General features: G+C 42.2%; 1 protein-coding gene across 2 annotated transcripts in view; it reads right to left on the bottom strand.

Moving 5' to 3' along the window:
* Window positions 1-2,505: 2,505 nt before the first annotated feature.
* LOC309515678 (phthioceranic/hydroxyphthioceranic acid synthase-like) overlaps window positions 2,506-13,442 on the bottom strand; it is a 25,022-nt gene continuing 14,085 nt past the window's right edge. The window contains exons 6-9 of one of the 2 annotated variants that reach the window (XM_082193716.1): window positions 12,006-12,209; window positions 10,792-10,973; window positions 4,368-9,893; window positions 2,506-3,835 (exon numbers count right to left, since the gene is read on the bottom strand). In XM_082193716.1, coding sequence (XP_082049842.1) covers window positions 3,833-3,835; window positions 4,368-9,893; window positions 10,792-10,973; window positions 12,006-12,209 — 5,915 coding nt within the window. In that variant the 3' untranslated portion in view covers window positions 2,506-3,832. Of the gene's footprint in view, window positions 9,894-10,791; window positions 10,974-12,005; window positions 12,210-13,442 lie in introns of both variants that reach the window. The other variant, XM_082193715.1, reaches the window with a different exon arrangement.

Below are 13,442 nucleotides of genomic sequence, written 5' to 3'. Positions count from 1 at the left end.
AGGATCTTATCTGGGAACTGTCAGTTGGCTCCAGAGCTTCTCCCACCCTACCCACCCTCAGTTAAGACTTCTTTTGCCGGTTAACCTTTTCTCCACAGGTACGCGGGCGCTGCTATGGCAAGGTCACTGTTGAAGGGCTGGAAAGGAATTATCCTGCATAGGCAGGTTTGCCTTTCTTGTAGCAAAACGTCACAACTTTGGCGGTATCAGGCCTTGGGCGGAATCCTTTAGTCTACCTTCCCTAAATGGGGGAGGGCGTGTAACGGTGACCCACGCCCTTCTCTTTGCAGCGGCAATCCCAGGGTTCCTCGTTAAAGGGGTTGTTTTGAGAGGCGGCTTTGACTGTACGTCTAGATGCCATCATTGCTCTCCCCTGCTCTCTCTGCTTGAACATATGTTCTCCAGAGCCAGCCTATCCCACCACCACCACACTCTGGATAACCCTGATGTTCCCCAGATCCCCTGTGGGGGACTGGGAGGGATAAATGCCCAGTGCCTGAGCCAAGGTCTACGCTCATCTGAAACATAATAAAGTTGTGGCCAATTTTAATCCCATAGCACGTTGTCTTGAGTCGTTATTCTACACGGGGGGCCGCCCAGGGTTTGGGGGACTCCGCCTGTCCATGCAAATCTAAGTGTCAGGTTTGTATACAGGTATTTTCTGTTGGCCACAGTGCACCCCCCCCCTTCGTTGTTTCTGTGGTTGTATTCACCATTATTAATATGCATTTACTAGTTTTGTATAAAAGTACTTTTCTGAGAACTTGGGACTTTTTGGTTGCATAAGTACCATAAACCTATCAGTTTACAAATAGTACTGACAATTTAAAGTAATTCTTTACTCAGGGTGTCAGAAAATTAAGAAATTAATTAGAGCAATATGTGATGAGATTAGGGTTTAAAGCAAAAAAGGAGATAAACAACTTATATCCCCCACTCCACTCTTATAAATCTTCATACTACCACAAAAATTATGTAGCTGCACAGATCTCTCTGGTAACATCAAGAACAGAGTACATAGGCACTGCACATCCTCTGTCGTTTTTATTCAGTGTCTGGGGTGTTTTTATTCAGCATTTAGGGGTGAATTTCTGTGCACATAAAAGTTAACTAATAAGGCCAATGTTCACTAACATACCTCTCCTATGATGCTCAGTGGAACAAAAAATGTCAGTCCTATCCATAGCTGTCAACCTTCCCTTTTTTTGCGGGAAATTCCCTTATTCCAGCGCCATTTCCCGCTGCTTCCTGCTGCTATCCCGGATTCTTAGATAACCCGTAGTCTGTCCCCGGGACAGGTGAGGCTGCTGATCCCTTATTTTTGAGGTTGCTGATCCCTTCTCTTCAAATCTGAAAGTTGACAGCTATGGTCATATCAGAACAGTCTATCTGTATATTCATATTGTTTACATATTTTCAAGCCATTTTACAAGAAATGACTGGTTGGCTGGGCCTTAATTAGACATCTACAGGAACATGCCTTAGAAAACATTGATCTGGCCATGATCAAGTCATCTGTGTGCTGTAACTTATGCATGATTTATTGTAACATGCAGCTAAACACATTTTGTGCTGTGTAGAAGAAGAAAAAGAGGAAGAGTGTGAAATATTTTTTTGTGCAGTTGTGCACATGAGTGAACCAGAGAGAAATTGCCCCAAACCTGTATCTTGGCATCCAGTGAATTCTTCTTTTATGTACCTATCTTTTCCTTGCCACCAATGATTTCCTCAGCCTTGTAGTCTATTTCTTCCTTTATTTTGCTGATAATTTTCATTTGCCCACCCCTTCCTTTCCCTTCCTTTTGTTTACTAAAAGTTTGAGGAGGGGGAACTACTATTGCAGTGTGTGGGGGGGGGGGTGTAGTTTAGAATAAGCCCTGCTGCACTCTGTCCTCAGTTAGTAGGCCTTATTCCACCCACATTTGCGGTATCAGTGACACAATGTGACTTCTTCCATTTCTGGGCTGCCTTTCTCCATTATAAAGGAGGACCCAGGGCATGTTACAAACTTGGCAAACCATTATCAAATCCACTGTAATGGAACGGACATACTCACTGTTAAGAGGCTTCAGTGTATGAGCTACCCTCAGGAATGAGTACCCTGACTGAGATGCAGAAGGAGTCCCCACTAGGGCCATGGTCAGCTCCCAGGATGGGGAGCTGGTTCCCACCCTGGCATTGCTGGGCTTCAACTCCCATCAGCCCTGACCATTGACCCTGCTGGCTGGAGCAGATAAGAATTGGAGTCCAGCAATAGCGGAAGAGCTGCAGGTTTCCCATCCCTGTGCGGCACTAAACATAAATTTCTTCCTAGTACACTCACATGTATAAGAATCTATATGTATCAGCTGAAAAAAAATATATTTTGTAATGCAAGAATTCTTACTAAAGTAATATTAAATATACCTACAAAGAATCTTTAAAACATGCTGAGAGTCTTGTCCCCCTTCAACAAAAATCTGAAATAACACCCCCCTTTTTGTATTAAGAATAAACTTTCCATTTAATCACATAAAAGTACACCTTTATTAACTGATTGAAAACAAGTACATCTTTATTAGCTGATTAAAAACAATGTAATTTATTTGAGCACAAAGAGTAATAATGGTTATTTTTGATGCAAAGTAGTAATAAAGCAAAAAGACTTCGCTGTATAGCATAAAATTATAAAATATCCAAGTACAAAGTAGTAATGAAGGTAAAAACATCTTCCATATTAAAAACCGGGGGGGGGGGAATATGTACTTCACAATTTTAAACATGACATGCAAAGTTAACTAATATGGTACTTAACTAACCTCCAAAGTCTGCAAAATATAAAGTGTAATGTTAATTATACTGCATACAGACCTGGGAATGAAGGCAGCCAATGGCAGTGAGGACTGAACTCCAAATACAGCCCTCTGCTCAGTTCACTTTTTAAAAGACCCAGGAGAGGCAGAAGCAAAGCACTATGTCGTATCTCCCCTGGAAACTGTGAGATCACATTGAAAAATGCTATGTATTGTAATGGTTGTTTGAATTTCCTTGATCAGCTTTCAAAAGGGAGAAGATAAACATACAAAACATACTGTAGTGGAGCAAATCACTTGTAGATTAAAAAAAAATCAGAAGCACATTTTACATTCATTTTAAAATCCTGTGTTTAATGTTCAAACTCAAGCTCAGCCTCTGTGCCCTTTCATAAAGGGCAAGTGATCCCCGTAAACCACTTTACTTGTCTTAAGCATGCTAAAACATTAGGAAGGGCAAACCAAGAATGCCCCAAAATGGTTCAGAGTAAGCTGTTTCAGGAGCCTCTGGGCTTATCAACCTTTCCTCTGCTCTTTCCATGCTGTACTTTAAAGCTCCATGTCCCAGCACCCCTTTATTTTTTTGCTGTGGAGCTTTCCCCATGAAAACCTGCATTTTAGCAGTCAATCAGAGCAAACTTCAACCCACTGAAAGCCTGAATTGACATTTGCACCGACTGAGAGCTAAAGAGTGGATTTTTGCAGGGAAAGCTCCAGGGCAAAAACCACACATGCTTGGAGACAGAGCTTTAAAGCACGAACCTGTGTCTGGAAAGAGTGAGGCACAAGGTAAGTATGGATAAGTCCTCACATGAAAAGCTTAACTGTCAGCAGATTTAAATGATTGTGGTGAAATAGCAGCTGGCACTAACTAAGACTATAATGACATCTATTTAGTTAATCCAAATTATGGTTCTTGTTGATGGTCACTATTAATAGAAAAATTTGATTTTTTTTAAAATGACGCAAATAAAATCAACACTGAAGCTAGGAAAAGATATTTCAGGTTACTACTTCACAGTTCATTTTCCCCTCAGGAATCACTTACCGTATATACTCGAGTATAAACCAACTTTTTCAGCACATATTTTTATGCTGGAAAAGCCCCCCTCGGTTTATACTTGAGTGAGGCAATAGTGGCGGAGGGACGAGCGGCCCGAAAGGAGCCCTTTCTCGCCACTAGTCCTGCCATCGCCACCGCCCATGTCTCGCAAGGGCAGGCACAGGAGCTGTGCTGTGCCTCTCCCAACCGCGGCTCCTATGCCTGCTCTTGCGAGCGGCAAAGGCGGTAGCAGAAAGACGAGCGGCCCAGGAGGCTTTTATTGAAGATGGTTCAGTATTAGTTTTTCCATAATAAGATCTTCTTTTCATTTTATAGGGAGGCTCTTGGCAGCGGCGGCGGCGGAGGAACAAGCAGCCAGAAAGCAGCCCTTTCTTCTTCCGCTGCTGCCGCCGCCACCAGGTTTGTGGTGTGGTGAACCGGCTTATACTCAAGTCAATAAGTTTTCCCAGTTTTTTGTGCTAAAATTTGGTGCCTCGGCTTATATTCGGGTCAGCTTATACTCGAGTACATACAGTAGGTTCCCCGGGTTCCTTAGAACATTCTTTTAAAAGCAGTGCTAAACTAAGCACTGTGCTATGAGGATCAAGAATTTTCACAAGTGGTATATCAACCTTATGTTCTATATAAATGAGATTGCGCAGAGTCATGGCCAACATGGAATCTATGCCAAGGGACAAGAGGGGTGTATTCATTGCAATGTCACTTGGATCTGTACTAATGAGCTGACTCACCAATGATCTGATATAGTCTTCAATGTTTAGTGCAGCCAAATCCTTGGACATGACTTGTTCAAAAACCTCAGCCTGACTGCCAAAATGTTCTATCATAATTGTATGCAGGCGACTTCTGATTGCTGGAACTTGACGATAGTAAGTGTTGAGCATTGTTTTGAAGTTCAGCTTCACGACAGCTTGCTGAGCGTGGTTCAGAGTTAAGCTTGTTTTAAGATTCTCATAGATCTCATCCACTTGCAGAACTGATATACCCTTTGATTCCACCAATTTTTGAAGTTGATTTTTACCTTCCAGTAGTCCCAGATTCAAGGCACCCCAGTTGATGGATTGTCCTGACAGTCCACAGTTTCTTCTGAATTGGCAGAAAAGGTCCAGGAAGGAATTGGCAGCAGCATAGTTTGCTTGCAATGGATTTCCAATTAAGGAAGCAACAGATGAATAACATACAAAATAATCAAGAGCCTGTCCCTGAGTGGCGTGGTGCAGATTGATGGCACCAGCAACCTTTGGGCTTAAAACTTTCTCAAAGCTAGAAAGCGTCATATTTTCAATGCGCCCATCATGCAAAACCACAGCACCGTGGAAAACACCTTTGATTGGACACTTTGGAAAGATTTTGCTGATTGAACTGATTGTTTTCTCAACCTCAGGCCAAAAAGTCACATTGCACTGCAGACTGATGACCTTGCTCCACTTGTTCTGAATCTGCAAATCACTTATTTCCTTCTGCTTTTCAATGCTGGGCTTTCTCCTTGAAAGGATCACGATGCATCCTCCTCCATTTTGAGCAATAAATCTAACAGTTTCATAGCCAAGCCCAGTGAGTCCTCCTATGACTATGTAAACAGCATTCTCCTTAAACATCTTCCGCTTTGCTTCACGCACTGGTATGTCAGAAATACACCTGTTCTGCCCATTGCTTTTCAGCACAGCAAATGAGACAGCCTTACAGGTAAAGTAGGATGTTATCGTGTCTATGCTCTCACTGTTTTCTGTTGGCTGAAAAACGGAACAAGGCAAGTCCTTGAATTGCCTGCGTTGCATAGATTTCAACCACTCACTGAAAGGCTTGTGGGAATGTTTCAGCGATGATTTCTGAAAAATGGTTGCAAGACTGAGAATATGAATTTGAAAGTTTTCATGACCGCTTCCAATTAGACATCGCAAGTGTTCAGAATGGTGGTTGCCATCGATTACCACAACATCCTGAAGATGTGAAAGACGGGCTAAGACGTCTTTGGGTAATCTTTCTAGGAAGGGCAGAAAGACAAGGGCGTTGCATTGAGCTACTCTTTTTTCCAGGCTGCTGTCAAGTGCTGTACATAAGGTGTTCCAGCCCAGTTCCTGAGCTGACAAAGCAAGCACTTTACACAAAACCGACTGTGGTTCATCAGAAATAATGCCTAAAAATCTATTCTGTTTCATCTTTGGTAACATCTGGTGCAAAATTTCCCATCCTATTCTGAAGAAGGAGACACAGGGTACAGTTTGAAAACATGGAAATTTCTGGGTTTTGAAACACACTGCTTCTGGAATCCTGATTCTTGAAGATGCAGCCACTGGGAAGCATGAAACAATATGATCTCCCACTTTGATCTTTTTTACATCACTGCCTGTTGCAACCACCGTTCCACTGTAGTCCAGAGCCAAAAACCTGTATTTATCAATGGTCTGTGAATTCCAGTATAATGTGTTTCCAAAGTTACAGCTGGAAACACTAACAGGATAATAGTCTTCAGAATGGATACTTATTTTCTCAACTTGCACTTCAACATTGTGATTATCAAGAGAAATCTCAATGTGGTCAGCTGGCTCAGCAAATAGATTTCTTACTTCTTGAGGCTCAGAAGTGTAAAAAGTTGACAGCTCAGTTTCTTGAAGAGACTGAAAAGGCTCATTATAGGACCTATCATTAACCTGTGTACATCTAATTTCAGAAGTGTAAATTCTCCCCTGATTAATCCAGACTTCAGGATATTTATCTGCTTCATATTCTACTAAAACATCTGCTAAAACTGCTATGTCCATTGTACTTGTTGAACCCATATCAATAATCTGAAATGTGATTTCAGGAACTTCAAGAATGCAGGATCTTACCATCCCATACAAAGCCAAGCCAGGGTTAATGTGGTCTACAGTCCTGCCTGTTGCTCTATATGTAATTATCCTGATGGAACCCTGACTCTTCTTCTCTCTCAATGCAACGACAAGTTGCCGGAAAGCTTCACAACATTTGGATAAGCTTGCAACAACACTCTCAGGATTTTCTCCATTTGATCTTTGAATTCCCCACATAAACAAAACATCACTGTAGTCATGTACCTCTAGCCTAATTTTGTCCTGAGCAGCTGAATTTGCACTTCCTGACACCAGTAATTGCTCCCAGTCTTCATACATCAAAAACCTAGAATCTTTATGCAAATATTTTTTGAGCTGTTGAGAAACTCCAATTTTGTCAGCAAACACTGCAGCTCTGGGTGCATCTCCTGAGGTTTGGATAATCCGGGAAGGGGTTACCTCTTTCCACTGATTTTCAAAAAGGAAAGCATCATCACTATTGGACGCTCTCTTCAGAAGAGTGATCCCAACACGTTTAATCTCAACCAAAACAGAGCCTTGTTTATCTGTGAAGCATCCACAAAATTCTAAATAGTTCTCAGTAGACTTACTTGTTTTCAGATATATCATCATTTCCTCTTCCAAAGGTCGGACAATTACAAGGCTGCCTATGTTGGAAGGAAACCCTGTACAGTTGTTCCTGGTTTTTGTGGTCATCACACCAGTCATTTGCAGAAAGCAGTCTAATATCACTGGATGAATAAAATACTTGTGCAGTTCTTCCCTGGTTTGCTTGTTCACCTTAATGGTGGTTATGGCTTCCTTCAGCTCTTCAAAATAAAACACATCACTTAGCTGCTTGAATACCGAACCATACTGAAATCCAAAACGAGATAATGCTTCGTATATTTCATCCTTTCTGACCATTGATTTACAACGCTGAAAAACATGTCTATATGAAATGTTATTTTCTTCAAGAAAGGTTTCTTGGTTCCATGTGATCTGTCCAGATGCATATACTGCACCAGATGAGGACAGTATTTTGAAAGCTTTTGTTTCCTTTTGTGATACTACTGTTAGCTTCAAATCATGAGAATTTTCACTTAAAACACAAGGTGATTCAAACTTCATGCTCATCTGACACAAACTTAAGGGCTCCTTTCTTCCTGAGCTAGCCATCACAGCTGACAAAGCAAGTTCAACAAAAAAGGCACCAGGAACCAGAGCAACGCCATTGAGCTTGTGCTCGTACAAATAGGGAGTCACTGTCTGAGATATGGAATGCTTGAATTCTGAACTGCCGTTGCTGACATTATGAATTGACAGGTGGTTTGCCTTCAGCTTGGTTTGAGTTGGCTGCTGGAGCCTGTTTAAAAATGACATGAGCTTCTTATGATCAAATTGATACCTGGGGTAGGCTGCAGGTACACCCTGATATCCTGCATAGATGTGCTCCCAATCTGGATTGACTCCCAATTCAAAAAGGCCTTTAACAAGTGTGAGAAGTGTCATATATTCTTTGTCAAGGTGCAAGGAAGGAAAAACTTTAGCTTGTGTCCCTAATGCTTCAATTATATATCTTTTCAGTGCACGCTGGGGACCAATTTCCACAAATACAGGATCATCTCTGCTTTTTGCTGCAGCTGTTATAGCCTCTGCAAAAAAAACAGGATCCCGAACCTTTCTGGCCCAGTAGGTGCCTGTAACAAAATCACCATCTGAAAAGGCCTTCCCTGTTGCTGTCGAGATTAGGTCAATCTCTGGCTTCCCTTTCTTTAATTCTGATAGATTGTCTGCTATCTCAGTTAGTACTGGATCCATCATTTGGCTGTGATATGCAGCTGGCACATTTAAAACATGAAGAAATATGTTTCTTTTACTGAAGTGCTCAGCCAGATCTTTCTGAATGGAGTGGATAGACACTTCATCTCCTGATAGGGTGCAGGACAAAGGACTGTTAAATGCTGCAACGCAGACTTTCCCTGAATATGCTCCAAGGGCTGCTGACACTTCTGCAACGGGAATGTTGCCAACCACCAGCATTCTGCCTCCAGTGACTTTAGCCTGTAGCCTGCTTCTGTGGTAGATGACTTTGACAGCATCTTCCAGGGAAATCAAGCCAGCACAATGGGCAGCGGCTACTTCGCCAACTGAATGGCCAACAGCAGCAACTGGCTTAATGCCCCAGTGTTGCAGGAGTGTAACCAAGGCCACCTGCAGTGTAAAGAGTAAGGGCTGGGCAACTTCAGGCCTGGGCAAATCTTTGTATTCATTTTCTTTTGATTTTAGGATTCCTGTGGGAAGGTATTCTAGAAACAGCCTTTCTATTTCTTTGCATTTGTCTCTAAACACTGGCTCAGACCTTAGCAATATCTCAGGTATCCCTTTCAGATCCAGACCGTTACCAGAGAAGACAAAAATTAATTGTGGCGGTTTCTTCAGCGGAGCTGTTTCCAGTTCAACCGCAGGGGAAAGCTGTTGCTCTAGTTTCTGTAGTGAAGATGCCACAAATGCTTTTCTGTACTTGTAGTTTATATGGCTTCTTCTACAAGCAGATGTGTAGGCCAGATTTGGGAGTGTCACTGATTCACTGGTATTAAGGTACCTAGCTGTGTCTTCTATCGCCCGTTTGAGAGAATTTCCTGAAGCTGCCGAAATGACAAATAATTCGACAGGCCTTCGGACTGGAGAAATAACCTGGGTTTGTTTAAACTGTCTGACAACCACATGGGCATTGGTGCCCCCAAATCCAAAACAGTTGATCCCAGCAACTCTGCCATATTCACCAGGCTCCTCCCACTTCTCCACTGTTGTTGGGATGGAGAGATTCAGTTTCCCTGTATTTATGCTGCTGGTGCTCTCTGAAAAGTGCAAGGATGGGACTATCTTCCCATGGTGCATCATGAGAAGAACTTTGATTAAGCCTGCTGCCCCAGCAGCCGACTCTGTGTGCCCAATGTTCCCTTTAACGGAGCCAATCTGGAGAGGGGGCAGATTAGGAGACCTCTTTTGACCAATGACATTACCTAAGCTCTCTGCCTCAACAGGATCTCCTGCAGGTGTCCCTGTGCCATGTGCTTCAATATATTGCACAACAGATGGATCAACACGCTCTGGGTAGATGCTGAGCAGCAACTTCTCCTGTTCCTCTTGAGATGGTCTGGTGATTGGTGTGACGGATCTTCCATTCTGGTTGACTGCACTCACGTTGATGACACCCCATATTTTGCTGAAGTCTTCCTGCGCCTATTTTAAAGAAGATGAAAAGAGATAAAGCTTCTTAAAGTTGTGAAACATAGGGATGGCAAACACAGCCAGTGCAATATAACTCAGTTAACATTTTATGATATGCTCTCTCTCTTATAACAAAGATTATGAGACATGGTGAACATTCTACCAGCTATGACTATTTTATAAATAGAATTAGACATACCGTATTTTTTGCACCATAACACTCACTTTTATCCTCCTAGAAAGTAAGGGGAAATGTCTGTGCATGTTATGGAGCGAATGCCTACAGGTGGCAGGGGGATCTGCTGCAGTCGTGAGCAGAGGATCCATGGTTCCCCTTCCTTTCCTCCCTGTGGCTCACTTTGAAACAGCAAAGCGGGAGAAGGGCCGCTGAGTGGGGAGGAAAGAGGGACAGAGAGCCTGCTTGCTTTAAAGGAGCAAAGCGGGAGAGGAGAGGAGCCGCTTACACGAGTGTAAGCGGCTCCTGTCCGGTTGGCTCCTTTAAAGCAAGCAGGCTCTCTGTCCCTCTCTCCTCCCCACTCAGCTCGCTAAATAGCATTATTAGCAGCATCCTTCTCCACACACCCCATGCGTGCTCCTTGTCCCTTGAGTGCTTTTCCTTCCCTCCCCACTTAAAATGTGGTTACAAAGCACGGATCCACATGGATCCTCAGGATTTTTGCATTGGGCTACTCCAAACTCACTGTCAGATCACATGTCTGTGGCCACAGCATGAACCACAAAAATCATACATCCACTGTTTCATTTAGAATAATTTTTTTCTTGTTTTCCTCCTCTAAAAACTACGTGCGTGTTATGGTCTGGTGCGTGTTATAGAGCGAAAAATACGGTAATTCCTAGGTTTAATGAATTAAGAGTCAGGAGTCTGTGAATCCCATTTCTATACTCATACCTTCTTTAACGATTTCAGCAAAATAACTCCACAACCTTCTCCCCTTCCATAGCCATCGGCCTTTATAGAAAAGGGTTTGCTGACTCCTTCAGGGGATAGCATCTTTGCCTTACTAAGAGCGACGAAGACCTGTGGTTCCATTATGCAGCTCACTCCTCCACAAAGAGCAGCTTCACAGTCTCCTGTAGGGTAAAATAATGAATGCATTTCTGTTCAGCATAAGGCTCAGTATTTAGTCTTCTGAAAAGATTACATCGGTATACAAACATACACATTTACCTGCCCCTCCAAGCTTAAGGGCATTCCGTTAAAGGAATCCAGGGGTGTGAATCTTGTCCGAAGCCTGGGGCAGGGCTAGGGCCATGCCACGACCCCATCAGGAACCCTGGGTTACCTCGAGTTGGTTTGCATGGACGGGGTTCCCCCTATCCGTGGTTGACCCTTACCGGACTCCCTGTGTGATGAGCAGGAGTCAGATGTAGTCGGATCAATCCAATGCCTAAGCTAATAAAGCTCACATTCTGTAACCAATAAAGCTGTGGCCTAAATTTGCCCAATAACATCTAACCTAATACCTGTGCCCTTGTGTCTTATTCATCAATGAAGGGGTGGTTTCGGGGTCTCAACACGCAACAGTAAGTCTCTCATTGTTTGTGAGGGGAAATCTGTTGTTCTCTTTAAAATGTTCTAGTGTGAGTAAAGCAAATGTCTACGTCTTGTCACTAAATTAATATAAAATTATTTTCCTAACTTACGGTTAGCCACATCATTCCTATAAGCTCTTTTCTCTCTCACTTCCACTCAGTGCTTCCCTACTGGAGTTTATGGTCTGTGAGGCAACATACCTAAATTACAAAATGCACCCTGTGTGACATGACATAATATAACTGGTCCACAATATGCATAGTGTAAGGAAGACCAAGATAAATCCCAGAATTATACTTTGAAATATGTCAGTCTTATTCGTGAGTGCCTGTGGCCTTCAGAAGGCTGGGAGTTTTTTTGGGGGGGAGGCTTTCACAACATACTAACTTCAGACCTTTCCAGAAACATATTCCAATATTTTACTGTGCCTTACAACTGATGCTGCTAAATAGGGAATAAGAGGCAATATAAGAGGCAATATCGCGTGCAGGGGGGACTTGTTTGCCACTTTGAGGTCCTTAGAGGAAAGGAAGAATATGAACGAGTGGAAAACTATTAGATCTCATTACCTTGTTTAATTGCATGCAAAGCAAAGTGCAAAGCATAAGAAAATGAGGAGCAAGCTGTGTCGATGGCAACCGATGGCCCAGTCAGATTAAATGTATATGAAATCCGGTTAGCAGCTATGCTCATTGCTGTCCCGGTGCCATCGTAGTGGCTTGCTTCAGTGGGGGTTCTGCCACTCATTAGCCTGTAGTCTTGATTCATCATACCTGTGAATACCAAAGATGTACTGTGTTACCAGCATAGTACATTGAGAGTACAGTATTCATTCTGAACAACTTGATTGCATTTATTGCTCTAGATCTGCCACACACAACATGATTCAATCTACACAACAAGATTAGGCTTTTCATTGAGTCATCTTCGTAAGGGAATGCTATGCAGCTATTCAGGTTTGTGAGTACTGATCAGCTAAGTGGATAGACTTTGAGTTGTGAGACTAGGGTTAAAAAAAAACAAATCCACCATAAATTGCATTTCCTAGCTCTCTGCTAATCTCTCCGCAGGTCTCCAGTATATAAAATCTGAATGCAGTTCACCTACCTAGCAGGGTGGTTGTACAAATGATCATGTTTTATATACATCACTAATAATATGAAAACCGTATTATTCCTCAAATTTGAACTGAATATTGGAAATACTGCATAAATGTTGCTTTATAGCATAGTATTATTTATGTGTTTTATTTACTATAAAATCCATATTTACATGTTCTATTCAAAGCAGCTGATAGTCACAGAAGTTCTTTTAATGATCATAAAGTCCATCAGCTCTTTTAATACACTAGACTTTATTTTTTAAAACTGCAAATCATGTAACTGATTAATCACCATCAACAGTGCTGTTCATGTAACCAATAGTTACATGTTTGTTTCTTGAGTTATATCAGTTTAAACTTTCTTTAGCTTGTAATGCTCTTAAGCACAGTTATATTTACTGTCTAGACAACTTCACATTTTCTTCAAAAATATTGTGTTGTCTGCAATAGATACTCTCAATTGTCTTTAACAGTGAGCTGAATTACATTAGCATGTGTTACCTGTTGACATTAATTAAAGTTCATTTGTTCAATAAGTATAGGTATGTTGAACCCATTTTTCAAATGTTCTGATGTATATTTGGGAGCTATTTCACCATTACCAATCACTTTTTTGGGGTTTTTAAGTGATCTGCAAATGAACCTTAAGTGTTCATAAGACTTCATTAACATACCACCACAATAGGAAAATTCTATTCATAACTGAGTAGGATCTAAGCTAATGGGATTTACTCCCAAGTAAGTACGTGGACGTGGGTGGTGCTGTGGGTCTAAACCACTGAGCCTAGGGTTGGGGGTTCGAATCCCCGTGACGGGGTGAGCTCCCATTGCTCAGTCCCTGCTCCTGCCAACCTAGCAGTTTGAAAGCACGTCAAAGTGCAAGTAGATAAATAGGTAACACTCC

The sequence above is a fragment of the Podarcis vaucheri genome, assembly GCF_965113315.1.
Source record: "Podarcis vaucheri genome assembly, chromosome: 12".
Classification (NCBI taxonomy): domain Eukaryota; kingdom Metazoa; phylum Chordata; class Lepidosauria; order Squamata; family Lacertidae; genus Podarcis; species Podarcis vaucheri.
The sequence above is the reverse complement of the archived record's forward strand: the minus strand, read 5'-3'. Positions and strand labels throughout refer to the sequence as shown.